This window comes from Cucurbita pepo, chromosome LG05, assembly GCF_002806865.2.
Source record: "Cucurbita pepo subsp. pepo cultivar mu-cu-16 chromosome LG05, ASM280686v2, whole genome shotgun sequence".
Classification (NCBI taxonomy): Eukaryota; Viridiplantae; Streptophyta; class Magnoliopsida; order Cucurbitales; family Cucurbitaceae; genus Cucurbita; species Cucurbita pepo.
The window spans coordinates 7664863-7678764 of NC_036642.1; the positions used below are offsets into that span (position 1 = coordinate 7664863).

The window sequence follows — 13902 nt, forward strand, 5'->3', positions numbered from 1 at the left end:
TAATCCAATCACAGTTCATATTAAATTAATTTAGTTTCTTTTATGTCCAAAAAGTTCCTCGAGTTGATAATAGTTAGTAGAGACATGCATTGCAATTTGTAAATTAATCTAAGTTGAATTGTTTCGAGTGGAATGAGTTGTTAACATTGTTTAAAGAACTTAGTCAATTTAACTCAATAATTAACTCAATAAATACCAATTTTAAATCATTAACTATAATATCTAAATTTCATTATCTTAGGCTTGAAGGTCATAAAAACAACCTCATGATATTATATTCCACGTCCCCTCTTAAATTCATTTCCATGAGCAAATCAGCTCGTTAATATGAAATCTTAATATAAATATTCCAAGAACAAAGCCTTGAGAAGGCACGAAGTCAAGAACAAAGACCCATAAACGAAAAGTCCTTTGAATTGATTATCAATATTAAGAGGTTTCATTATTGTTTAGTATCTTATTCTTTATTCCACGAAGTATTTTCATCAATTTGTTAGACCCTTTTCATTTGATCAGAACACTTTTTCAAAAACCAATGAACTAAGTCCAAGATGGTGTTGGTTGGGTAGCCGCCCTGGAAGCTTGGTAGTAGCTAAATCAAACCCAATGACTCCGAAAATGGCAGATTCCTACGCCTTCGATCATCAGTTTTGGTCGTTTTGTTATCAACTCCTGGTGACGTTTTGTGAAACCAGAAAATTTAAAAATGCAAATGGGACCAATGAGGTTTTGTGGGTTGTCGTGGAAATTTTGCAAGAGTACCTACTTTCGGAGGAGGATCGAGAGAAATTTGATGAACTCTACAGAATCTTCTCTCTTCTGGGTTTGATTCTTTTTCCCTCATTCTTTCTTCTCTTTTATTTGATCAGCTACTGCTTTTGAAGTGTCCTTTCTTTCACGCTTTCAATTCTCTTTTATGTTTCCCTTTTCTTTCCTTTTCCTTGAATGATTCTTCTTTGACTTTGATTGTCTAGGAAATTTATCTGATCTAAGATTTTATCGATCCAATAGTCTCTGCAGCATCCTTTGCCTTCTTCAGGTGGAATGGAATAGATTGGAATTGAATTCTCTTTTACCAGACATTGTTTTTACCCTCGTTTCCCTGCTGCTTTTCCTGTGAATACTGGTGTTTTGATGATGATTTTTAGTGGTTTTTTAAACGGTATGTGAGATCCTACATTGATTGGTGAGGAGAACGAAACATTCTTTATAAGGGTGTGAAACCTCTCCCTAGCAAACACTTTTTGAAAATCTTGAGAGAAAGCTAAAAGGACAATATCCGCTAGCGGTGGGCTTGGGCTGGGCTAGGCGATGTGCCAGCAAGGAGGCTGAGCCTCGAAAGGGGGTGGACATGAAGCGGTGTGCCAACAAGGACACTGGTCCCGAAGAGGGTGGATTGGGAGGTCCCACATTGATTGGAGAAGGGAATGAGTGCTAGCGAGGATGCTGGGTCCGTAGGGGGTAGATTGTGTGATCCCACATCGGTTTGGGAGGAGAATGAAGCATTCTTTATAAGGGTGTGGAAACTTCTCCATAGCAGACGTGTTTTAAAAATCTTGAGGGGAAGCCCGAAAGGAAAAACCTAAAGAGGACAATATCTACTAGCGGTGGACTTAGATTGTTACAAATGGTATCAGAGCCAGACATCGGGCGATGTGCTAGCGAGGAGGCTGAGCCTTGAAGGGGGTGGACACGAAGCGGTGTGCCAGCAAGGACGTTGGGCCCAAAGGGGGTAGATTGGGAGGTCCCTCATGGAGAAGGGAGCGAGTGCCAGCGAGAATGTTAGGCCGTGAAGGGAGTGGATCGTGAGATCCCACATCGGTTGGGAAGGAGAACGAAACATTCTTTATAAGGGTGTGGAAACCTCTCCCTATTAGACACGTTTTAAACGTTTTTTTCGTTCTTTGTCTTGTGAAGACAAATTTGAGATAATTTGAGATGGGTTTTTCATGATGCTATTAATTATCGTCTTGTACCACTCTCAGTAAGAATTGGTTTGCGTCCTGCAGTTGCTTATTGATTTCATGATTGTAGAATCTTCTGTTCAATGGAATGATTTGTTCTTCATTTGGTCTAGGAATAGTCTGTAATGGCATTGAAAACTTCCACTGTTGAAATGTTTGTTCTGAAATGTTAAGTTACTTTCCAGACAACAATCATGATAAACGCATAGAGATTGATATAAAGAGTATAAAGAAAAGATTTTATGTATCATGTATACTTTTTTGAACTGGAATTTAGAGTAGATGATTTCAATCCTGACTAAATAACTTGCTGCAGGAAAAAGTATAGCAGCCAAACAATCCAATCGTATTAAAGTATGGGTTGGTGGACTAAATTCTTCAAAGGCCATGAAAGCCAATACAAGGAAACATATGGAAATGATAGAATTTGGGATCAACCTCAAACCTCTGTGGTAGGAAACATGTTTTACTTCTCTTCTTATTTTTATGTGGCTGTTTCTGCTGATCTGTCATAGATCGATGCCGATCTGTGTTTGTCGAAAACTCGACTGCAGGATGAATTAGCGGAGTTCGAACAAGAGGACATTGATTTTGCAACTGCACTATCACTTTCGGAAGAAGATCAAAAAGTGGAAGCAGTGATAGGTGAGTTTGGTAGCTTGAATTGTTATAGCTTGCTTTTTTATCTTTGAGCATGTTTTAAAGCCTCTTTTTTAAGTGCATTCATCGCTTGTGTGTTTGGGGCATTATGAAGATGACATATCATAAGTTGAGTATGGCACTTGAGAAGTTAACCTTACCATTACGATGTACACACATTTGTTTTGATGATGTTTAGCTTATCATCATCACATCTCATCTTTGGCAATAAGCAATAATAGCACATTAGACATTAAGAACTGACCAATCCCTCACCCCACATTTCACCAATCTCCAAAACACCATCTACTACGCCACCGTTTATCATCGATCCACAAGTTGCGACAACGTCACTAGAAAAACATGCCATCATCATACAGAACCAAAAAATCTCCTCGTCCCAGAAACAAAATTCTCCACGGTTGACTCTCACCAAGACTCTGACGATGAATATGCATCTAGCCCTCTACCCCTCTCCACAACCCCTCATCCCCTATCGCGGGTATGCTCAATCTCTCTCTTGTCGCCAGAGAATATCCTTGCGAATATAGAGCTAGGCACTCTTTTTCAGAAAAAACAGAATGAAACAGAGACAAAAGAGGTCACCTCAATATCGAAGAAGCTCTGACCAGCAATGACCATCTAAATCTTAGCACCATGGCTAAAAGAACACCACATGTGCATCATGGCATTCCTTCGAGGAAAAAGAAGCCCACTACAACCAAGAAATAGAGTAAACTGACTAGAGAGATTGTTGGCCTCCTTTTAGACATCAATCATGAGAAATCTAGCAAGTCACAATTGGGTGGTCAATACCTTTTATGGTTAGTATCTCTTGGAATGTTAAAGGCTGGGGAGATTGGCTAAAGGGAGCCCTCTTCAAGACTTTCATCCTCAATACAACCCCACTATGGTTATTCTTCAAGAAAGAAAATTGAATTTTATTTATTGCTGAATTATTAAATCCCTTTGGAGTGCTAGACACATTTGTTGGGCAGCTTTGGACGCTTTAGAAACATTGAGGGATCTTAATTATGTGGAATGACCCAAATCTGATCATCTCCGAAGTCCCCAAAGCCCTATAACAGGGATCTATGGCCGCCGTAGATATCAAGAAAGACATCTCGGAATTGCAGGACCTATCTTCCCTATGCACAGAGAATTGGCTTTTGGCTGGTGACTTCAATATCTCTCGGTGTGAACATGAAAAGTCAAGTGGAGAAGTCACTAGAGGCATGAGACACTTTGACAATTTTATAAGAGAAGCTGAACTCACCGACCTTCCCCTCAATAATGGTCTTTATACTTGGTCAAATAATAGATCTCTACCCTCCTTGACACTCATCAACATATTTCTGGCCACAGAAGGTCTACTTGAAAAATTCAGTAACGCACCGTGTTTGAAGATTGAATAGATCTACATTTGATCACTATCTCATTTAACTTTCCATAGGTTGCTATAATTGGGGTAGCAATAAATTCCATGCTAGCAAAGACAATATGGAAATGAAACCACCTTAAAAAGATGAAGTTCTTTCTTTGGGAAGTAATGCATAAAGGCATTAGTACAAGTGAAATTTTTGAAAAAAGAATGCCCTACATGACTCTATTTCCAAGTTGGTGCCCATTATGCGAGAAAGGAAGTGAATCACAAAGCCACCTATTTATGCAATACACATACGATTTGTTGACAAAAATCCTCAATATCTTCGGATGACATCTCATATTTCTTAGGGAGGTAGGTCCTAACGTACCATTCATTCAAGAATGTAAAAGCCCTACAATGGAAGAACCTCATCATGACCTTTTTTTGGAATCGGTGGAAAAAAAGAAATAAAAAAATATTTGTGAAAAAGACACACTTGTACAAAACTCTTCGACAATGTTGTTTAATTCTCATGGTCATAAACAATGATTCTGTGCAAGCTGGGCCACACTATATCAAGGTTTCATTCATAGCTTGAGTTGAGCATTTCATTTTTCATAATTTATCAATTGCAGAGGAAGAATCTCACAGTGATGAAGATGTCATACACAGTACCAAAGATGAATCAGAGGATGATGAACAAAGTAGCATAGCCCAGGCAGAGGATGACAATCAAATTACTAAGGCTCAATTGGAGGAAGATGAGAGACTTGCCAAAGCTCAACACGAGGAAGATGAGATGATTTTGAAATTTCAAGCTGAAGAAGATGAACAGTTAGCTAGAGCTTTCCAAGAAAGTCTAAACATAGATCCACCACCTCCTAGATATATTTGCAATCCTAATCCTGTCTTCTATCCATCTGGATACAGGTACGTATGGTCACTTATGCACATTTCTCGGCCTCGTCAAAGGGCCTGTGGCCTAGTGACTGGCCTATCCCGACCTTGATCTGGTTGATGATGAGTTTATGCTACTACAAATTTGGTTTAAGGTTAAAAAATGATTGTCCATGGACCGAACCAAAAGGTCCAATTTGATGGGTGAATCTAAAGTTAGATGAGTCAAACTTATAGACGTAACCTTTGTAGATTGTGCCAGAAAAGTTTAGAAGAAACTCAGGATCACATTTTCGTTCATTGTTCTTACATTTTGTGTTCGGTACAAAACTCTCAAGACCTTGGCTGGTGTATGGTGATGCTAAGGGACGTGAAGGATTGTTAGGAGGGAGTCTCACATTGGCTAGTTTAGGGAATGATCATGGGTTTATAAGTAAGGAATACATCTCCATTGGTTTGAGGCCTTTTGAAGAAATCAAAAGCAAAGCCATTAGAGCTTATACTCAAAGTGGACAATATCATATCATTGTGGAGAATTGTGATTCCTAATAGCTTCTACGTATGGTGCATACGGGCCATCCCTTCAAGAAAACGAAGGCTTGACTATGAATGAACATATCTAGAGCCTTCTTTTTGGATCCTTTGGAAAGAAAGAAATTGAGGGGCCTTTTTGGATCAAAAGCATTCCCTTGAAATATTCTTCGTCCTTATTATGCTATTTCATGATATAAATTGTCTAATCTCTTTGCTTCATATAGTTATGCTTCCTTTGTCAGCTATTGGTAAAGCCTTCTGTAATTGAAAGAAATGATAGTGATGCTTCTAGAACAATAATTCTTGGACAATATGAAAGAAGAACTGAAAGCATACTTCATGTAGGGTTTGTGCCGGGTGCCACACTGAGATTGGTTATGGGCGGTTTCGAAGTAGCATGGAAGCTTTTTGGCATCCAGAATGTTGTCGCTGCAATTATTGCAATGAACCCATTACAGATTATAAGGTAGATATGCAATTGTAAAATACCGAGAGATATTCATTTACTATCTGCTAAATCTAATTCCCGTTAACGTTAGCTACTATTTCCACATTTTGAACGTCTGCCTATTGGTTGTTGTTATAATGAATCAAAATTTTGACAGTTTCCTATCTTCTCGAACCGACCTTATCACGAATCCTGCTACTACAAGGAGCAACATCACCCAAGATGTGACGTTTGCCGCAACTTTGTGAGAATCTCTTCTGTTTACTCATTTTATTGCATGGATTTATCCATTCCATCTCAGGAAGGTGCATGTTCTTGCTTATACATTGCAGAATTTTTAAGCAACTTAAACATTGTAGATATGCTTTCTCTAATGCACAATTCAACTGGTAAAGACGAGGCAGATTCTTCTGTTATGTGTTCAAAATCAGTTTGAGATACTTAATAGTTTAAAATGAGTATCGTTTTGAGAATGAAATACGAAGGGTCTTGTCGTCTCTTTCGTATCTGTTGGTTATGAAACTGTATAACCTTGAAATGCATTGTTTCTGATCTTTTCCTTGATTCCCCTCTGCACAGATTCCTTTTAATTCTTCTGGTGTTATAGAGTATATAAAGCAACCTATCTCGTTACGACCGTATTGTCCTTCACATGAAAAAGATGGAACGCCGAGATGTTGTAGTTGTGAACAAATGGAGGTGATCTCGGTTTTTACTTGATCAAGAACAACAACGATCATTGCTTTCAGCGTGTCGTTGGTTGTAGTCGAACTGACTTTTTTTTATTGATGCAGACGAGAGACACTAGTTATCAGTTACTTGAAGATGGACGGAAGCTCTGTTTAGAGTGTTTGGACTCGGCGATTATGGATACTCATGAATGTCAGCCATTATACCTCGAAATTCAAGAATTTTATGAGGGTCTGAACATGAAAGTTGAACAGCAAGTTCCCCTGTTGCTGGTTGAGCGGCAAGCTCTAAACGAGGCCATGGAGGGAGAAAAGAATGTAAGGGCCAATGGAGTTTGTTTGTGAAAGCATTACATGTTGTCATCCTTATCAAGAACTCATTTGATTCTCTTTTGTTTGTGGATAATAGGGTCATCATCACTTACCTGAAACCAGGGGACTCTGCTTATCAGAAGAACAGACTGTTGCTACTGTATGACATTCTCCTTCTTAGATTTTTTTGAGCTAACTTGATTTGATCCATGTGGTATGATGTATTGTTCACAATAAAATCTACAGATCTCGAAAAGGCCAAAGATTGGGGCAGACTACCGTATAAAAGACATGTTTACCGAACCTCATAGATTAGTTTGTCGAAGCGAAGTTACCGCTATTCTCGTTTTGTATGGCCTTCCTAGGTAGGATTTCCTTGATAGTAGCCAAGCGACTTACTTTGATGTGCATTACTAATGCTCTTCGAATGGATGTCGAAGTGAAGTTGTTGACGTTTGCTCGTAGCTTTGTCATTGCAGGTTGCTGACAGGATCTATCTTGGCTCACGAGATGATGCACGCATGGCTGAGGCTTAAAGGTCGTCTCTTTGTTTCGTACTATCGTTTACTATTGATTTCATGAACAAAATTTGTGACACAACATTAAACAGGCTATCCCATTTTGAGGCCGGAGGTTGAAGAAGGAATATGCCAAGTATTGGCTCACATATGGTTGGGTTCTGAGATTTCTTCCATCTCTGGAAGTGGTGTGGCCTCCACATCTTCATCTTCATCACCTTCATCGTCCTCGTCTTCTTCATCTTCAAAGAAAGGTAGACGATCTGACTTCGAGGAGAAACTTGGGGACTTTTTCAAACGCCAGATCGAGAAAAATCCATTATCACCTTATGGAAATGGATTCTGGGAAGGGAACAACGCCGTGTCGAAATATGGCCTAAAGACGACCCTCGATCACATTTGGCTGACTGGAACCTTTCCATAGAGTAACATTCAATAGCTTTACCTCTGGATATATAATCCCAGTTAATACAAAAACACAACATAGTAGTACATAATGAGAAGCAAAAACAAAATCAAAATAAGCATTCAAAAGTTATGTGAAGTTATTGTGAATCTCTCTTAAATAAATGTAGCATAAATGTGCACAAGTGTTTGGATGAATACACACTTTTGCTGTTATTGGATATGAAATTCATTTTCATATGAATGGTTGGCCACTCTTTTCCTGCCACTGATAGACCACAGCAGCAAGAATAGCAGTAGTTTACAGAGAACTTATGGCCAATGTTGCTCCACAGAACATCTTGAAATGTAAAACAAAAATTCTAACTAAAATATGTTAACCCAATCATGAAATCTGACTAAATCTACTAGAAAAGCTTGTTGTTTAACAGGGCCTCTGCCTTGTTCTGAGATGAAAAACATGAATTTTGTTATATAAAACTCAATTTCCCTGTTGGCTTTATGCTACTCTGAGTTTATTTGCAGAGAATAGGCCAACCCTGCCGTCCTTTGAAGCTTTGTTTATTGTATTTTGATGCAAACAAAGTTATGATATTCTTTTGGTTTTTGTTATGAATCTTTTCCAAATGGCAAATTCACTAACTTTGATGCCTTTTCTCTTTACTCTAAATGATAGATTACTGTTTTCTGATATCAGAGCTTGGCTTCCTAAGCTATCTAATCCATTTTTTCTAACCTCTCATGGTTATGGCTTTCTACTTCATATCATCTCAAGCTTTTGTTCTTATTTTCTTCTTATGTTCTTGTTGTTTCGCAGTCTCTCGATCGCTGCCGAACTCAACGGTTGGCTCATCATGTCATTCGGAATCTGTTTGCAACACTTATGTGAGCTTCTTTGCAAGCTCTCCTGACTTTTTGGATTTGGAGAATGTGTCTGATCTGTTTGGAGTGAATCGATCGTCGATTGCCGAAGCTAGTAACTTGAATCCCGAGGACGGTCGTCTATTCCCGGGCGAGCTCTTGTTGATTCCTGTCCAATGTGCCTGCAATGGAGACCATTACTTTGCCAATATCACTTACCAAATCAAGAAGGGGGACGTCTACTTTACTTTAGCAATGACTGCATTTCAGCATCTTACTGAGTGGCAAGTAGTGAATGCTGCTAATCCCAATTTGGATCCAAACTTTCTGCACATTGGAGATGAAATAACTTTTCCTCTATACTGCAAGTGTCCATCGAAAACCGAAGTCGAAAAGAACATCAAACACTTCATTACTTACATATGGCAGCCGACCGAGAACATTTCTGTTCTTAGTACCGAGTTTAATGTCTCGACAGATGCCATATTAGCTGCCAATAACTACACAAAAATGAGAGACACACCGAACCTTCCTGTGTTTATTCCCGTGTCGCAGTTGCCTCTTCTCTCCCATATGAATCCATACTACAAGATGAAGAACGGTAAACGCAAGCGGATTGTCGTCGTTTCCACGAGCATAGGAGGTTCACTTTTACTTCTTGTTCTAGCAGCTGGCCTGGTATGTGTTCATTTTCTTTGTAAGAATAGGAATTCATTGAAATGGAACAAGTTCCCTATGGAAATTGGTGATAGCCCTGCAAGGAACAATGCCTTTGAGGCTAAGATTGGCTATCAAGATGATAGGTTGCTTCCCAAGGTTTCAGATTATCTAAGCAAACCAATCTTTTATGATATCAATGTGATCATGGAGGCAACCAAGAATCTCAATGAGAGCTATCGAATAAGAGGATCGGTGTACCGAGCAACAATCGACGGGCAAGTCTTCGCCGTTAAGAAAAGCAAGGAAGGTATAACAGAGGAACTGAACATTTTGCAGAAAGTAAACCATGTGAATCTAGTAAAAGTGATCGGTTTTTCGATCGACATTGATCGGAGTTGCTTCCTAGTCTACGAATACGCCGAAAATGGTTCACTTGATAAATGGTTGCACTCCTCTTCATTGGCTTCTCTTACATGGGATCAAAGACTATCCATAGCATTAGACGTGGCCAATGGTTTGCAATATATGCACGAACACATTCAACCGAGCGTCGTTCATCGAGATATCCGAACGAGTAACATACTTCTCGACTCAAGGTTGAAGGCAAAGGTTGCAAATCTATCAATGGCAAAGCCGGCAATAGACTCAATATCACACAAGATAGATGTTTTTGCTTTTGGAGTTGTTTTATTGGAGTTACTTTCGGGGAAAAAAGCGACCGAAACAAAAGGCAACGGCGAGGTCGGGATGTTATGGAAGGATATAAGAGAGGTGATGGATATTGAGGAGACAAAGGAAGGGAGGCTGAGGGCATGGATGGACCCAAAACTTGAAAGCTTATACCCCATTGATGAGGCTGTGAGCTTAGCAGATTTGGGGAAGGCATGCACCAATGACTTGCCAATGGCGAGGCCAAGCATGGGTGAGATTGTGTTTAATCTCTCTATTATCACTCAGTCATCAGAATCATCTTGGGTTTCTGGTTTTGAATCAATAAACATTGGCCAAAAGGTTGATACGATCCTGGCTCGGTGATCCTCTTTATTCTATGCAATTACTGAATACTCATTTTGTAAAGTAAATAGACGATGAAGTTTCAATTATGAAGAAAAATTATAGTATTAATGTGAAATGAACTAATACAAGTGCAGATTTAGTTTAAATTATTATTTTTTTATCAACATATAATTAATGATCAAATATAATATTATGTTATCTTTAACTTATTATAGCTACAACAACGTATATAAGCTACAGTTTAACAGTATTTGAATACACCAAAAATACACCAAAAACTATATTTAAATGAGATAGAACTCTGTATTGATAATTCCAACACAATAGGATGTTGATTGAATGAATGAAGGTTCATTACATCACCATTTTGTTTCAGATACAAACATTCATATATTTAAGAACATAAAACAAAATAAACATAAAAATAAGATTTGAATCATTATATAGTAATAATGGCCATTCGTGGGTTGGATGATACATATATATTGTTGTTTATTGATCAATAATGCAGAGAGAAACATAATGAAGGATCATATGGATTTGAGTTGGACACATTCAGAAAAAAGACGACATATTTGACTTTGGAACTCATATGGGTTAATAATTGAAACGAAGATTCAAGGAAATTGCAGGACGCATCTTTTATTCCCCCAATGCCAATGCCTTTGTGTATCATTTTTATTCATTTTTGCACATCAGATTCTGTTTTGATTTATTTTATAGGAATATATATTCTCATATGTATTCATTGTTTGGGTTTGCCGGTTGGTCAGCTTATGCTCTTCAGCTTTGCCAACAAATCATCGCTTCCTGTCTTTTCTTTACTCTTACAAATGAACCCAAAACCATCCAACAAATCCTTGTGTCTCTCAACCTTAGATTTCATGAACTAACAACAATCATTAGTAGTTGAATTTCAATCCCATTTTTTTGGAGGAGTGTTGAATTTCGACCCCATTTTTTTGGAGGAGTACTGAATTTAGGCATCTATTAGTGATCGGAAAGGTCGTGAAGAAATATTTGTTTAACTCGATATTAAAACCAATGTTGGAGAAGCGTATTAAGAGCTTTCCATAAATAACAATCAAGCAAAATAATTTTTATTGTCAACTTAGAATAAATTAAAATACAACTCGATTTAAGAAGATTTAAAACATAACTCAAATTAAGGCTCTTAATCGGCCAAATTCTCCTTGTATCGTTGATGGTTTTGTTTGATTCTTGTTCTGGTTGATTCATAGTAATAAGGTTTTTGTCCTTCATAAGAGTGTGAAAACCTTTGTCTAGCAGACATGTTTTCAGGCTTCAAGGGAAAGTTCGAAATGAAAAGTCCAAAGAAGACAATATCTGTTAGCGGTGGACTTGGACCGTTATAGTTAAATTGAACCGATGGATTGGAAGTAGCTATTTAAAACTTTATACTAGAGGTATGCTTATGCTTAAAGGATAAGCCGGATAAGAATTGTTGTTGAGGTTATGATGTGATATAGATTATGCACGAACGTGATTGACCTTGGCTTGATTAAGCATGTTAGTGGATGAGAGTATGGTGATCTATGGTTGATTAAAGTATAGTAAAGAATCTTGTGTGAATGGTTAGCTATTAAGGTCACCTGACCTAAAGTTGTTTGTGCTTCAACGATAACATATGTGAGTTGCACCGTGTATATGTACAAATTCTAATAGGGTGCCTTAATTATTGTATATAAGGTCACTCCTTATATGAGATATATGATTCTACTAGGATAGTACCCTAATTCTAAGATGTAATTCTACGAAGGTGGTGCCTTAATAGTTGCAAGGTCACTCCTTACGTGATATGGGATATGTCTAGGATAGTACTTAATAGTTGTAAGGTCAATCCTTATATGATACATGAATTGACTAGAATAGTGCCCTAATAGTTGCATAGTCACTCCATACACAATATGTGAATTGACTAGGGTTGTCATGATCCGATTTTTCAGACTCGAGTGGCGACTATCTTTTAAAGCATAAAAAATTCGTTCTTAAAGTAAAATATAAATATATTTTATTTACAAATAAAAAGTATTGTTTGAATATATTTGGTGCTCGGTAAACAAAACAACTTAAAATATTAAATAGTTGAAACACGGTGTGGCTCAGTATAGCATTTGCTCCAGATCTGCTTCCACCCTCGACTAGCTTCTTCTTGTCACCTGAAAAACATGAGAAAACTTGAATGAGTACAAAGATTCAAGTAGACTACTTGTAAGCTCTTAATCATGTCCTTAAGGTATACTAAAATACCACATGCTTTCTTGACTTGTTCTTCTTCCAATCCTGAGAATTTAGGTCATTAGTTTATGTTCTTGAGTTTCGAGTTCTTGTTTGAACATACATCTAGGGCTTTATGTGTTCCCTGCGATACTGTCTAAAATCTATACCCAAGGCTTCTTACGTTCCAAGCATTGTAGCCTGAAACTTGAGTCCAAGGCTTCTTACGTTCCAAGAAACACAATTTGAAAACCTATGCTCAAGGCTTCTCAGATTCTAAATGACATAGTCTAAGTACCTACGCCCTAGGTTTCACATGTTCTAAGCGACGTAGTCTACAACCTGCAACTAAGGCTTGTTACGTTTCAAACCTTTAACTCAAAAGGACTTGATTCTTATTCTAAATGAAGTTCAATACTTCGTATTAGTAGTTGAAGCTTGAATTGAACTTGAATCATTTGAAACCGACTCGACTTTGAACTTGAATTTTCTAAAAAGTTTGTAAAAAATAGTTATAATGTAAAACAACTAATACTCTCTTTCTACTTTTTACTCTTTTTGTTCCAAAGTTTATTAAAATGAATAAATCATCATACTAAATGCATTCCTATATTCATATGGGTCGGCTCACGACTAGATTAGCAAGTCGAGGTATACTCATGCCTAAATAATCCAACATCTGCTCCATAAATGAGTAGAAAGCCTCAAACATTAGTTCATCAAGTCGAAGCAATGAACGAGGACCATAAAAAATGGGTACTAGTTCCATTATACAAATCTATTTATCTCATCACAAACGTACGACATTATATTAAAGAAAGGTACTATAAATATGAGACTCACCTCCGATATAAAGGTACGTAACAAAGTATCGGAGTATGTTAAGCACAACATTATACGATATTCAAATTATCGTCTAGCAAGTCACCACAGGTCATTGCTACCCTTCAATTATTTCAAAAGATTCCCTTGGACTTTTTTCTAGTAACACCTTTTGTTTAGACCCAACCTCTCCAATTTGGGTGGAGGAGTTGTGCATCTTTCACTATCACCTCTTTCTACCAAGTTTAGTTCTTTATTCAATTAATCTCTTCCTTCTAATAAAAAAATGATAGCCTGAAGTGAAGGGCCATGTCCTTTTGCTTCTTCCAATATAGCAATATAGTCTCAATGGATATATAAGTATATTAGTGTGTGTGTGGATAGGATAACAAAATATAAGCAATTATTAGATCCAAAAGAGAGAAAAAAGAGTACATATTGATACCCTTATCTTTCGATGGTGGTGCTTCTAATGATATTTGGCTTTAAGCTTTGGAGATTGCTTCAATTATTAGCCTCAATCACCAAACCC

The 13902-nt window shown here is 37.7% G+C and overlaps 2 protein-coding genes across 4 annotated transcripts; both read left to right on the top strand.

Annotated features, from left to right (window-relative positions):
- The first annotated feature begins 452 nt into the window (after nucleotides 1–452).
- LOC111794335 (protein DA1-related 1-like) lies at nucleotides 453–8678 on the top strand. Of its 3 annotated transcripts, XM_023676288.1 has the most exons (13): nucleotides 453–823; nucleotides 2281–2416; nucleotides 2480–2609; nucleotides 4605–4899; nucleotides 5746–5866; nucleotides 6006–6092; nucleotides 6428–6547; nucleotides 6643–6855; nucleotides 6947–7009; nucleotides 7096–7214; nucleotides 7329–7387; nucleotides 7460–7792; nucleotides 8590–8678. In XM_023676288.1, the coding sequence occupies exons 2-12, from the start codon at nucleotides 2321–2323 to the stop codon at nucleotides 7789–7791; spliced, it is 1635 nt and encodes a 544-aa protein (XP_023532056.1). In that variant the 5' UTR covers nucleotides 453–823; nucleotides 2281–2320; the 3' UTR covers nucleotide 7792; nucleotides 8590–8678. The 3 variants fall into 3 exon arrangements, with proteins under 3 accessions (XP_023532056.1, XP_023532055.1, XP_023532057.1); XM_023676287.1 differs by lacking the exon at nucleotides 8590–8678 and having other exon boundaries at nucleotides 454–823; nucleotides 7460–7972; XM_023676289.1 differs by lacking the exon at nucleotides 8590–8678 and having other exon boundaries at nucleotides 456–823; nucleotides 2519–2609; nucleotides 7460–7972.
- On the top strand, nucleotides 8082–10420 carry LOC111794333 (serine/threonine receptor-like kinase NFP). Its single transcript, XM_023676286.1, has one exon. It carries the CDS (start codon nucleotides 8514–8516, stop codon nucleotides 10326–10328), a length of 1815 nt encoding a protein of 604 aa, XP_023532054.1. The 5' UTR covers nucleotides 8082–8513; the 3' UTR covers nucleotides 10329–10420.
- Nucleotides 10421–13902: the final 3482 nt, after the last annotated feature.

What these genes read in the sequence shown, in the direction of transcription:
- LOC111794335 (XM_023676288.1), top strand. Translation starts at nt 2,321, where the DNA reads ATGGGTTGGTGGACTAAATTCTTCAAAGGCCATGAAAGCCAATACAAG. An exon ending in ATCAACCTCAAACCTCTGTG is followed by an intron (nt 2,417 to 2,479) that starts GTAGGAAACATG and finishes GATCTGTCATAG; the next exon opens with ATCGATGCCGATCTGTGTTT. An exon ending in CGCATGGCTGAGGCTTAAAG is followed by an intron (nt 7,388 to 7,459) that starts GTCGTCTCTTTG and finishes AACATTAAACAG; the next exon opens with GCTATCCCATTTTGAGGCCG.
- LOC111794333 (XM_023676286.1), top strand. Translation starts at nt 8,514, where the DNA reads ATGGTTATGGCTTTCTACTTCATATCATCTCAAGCTTTTGTTCTTATT.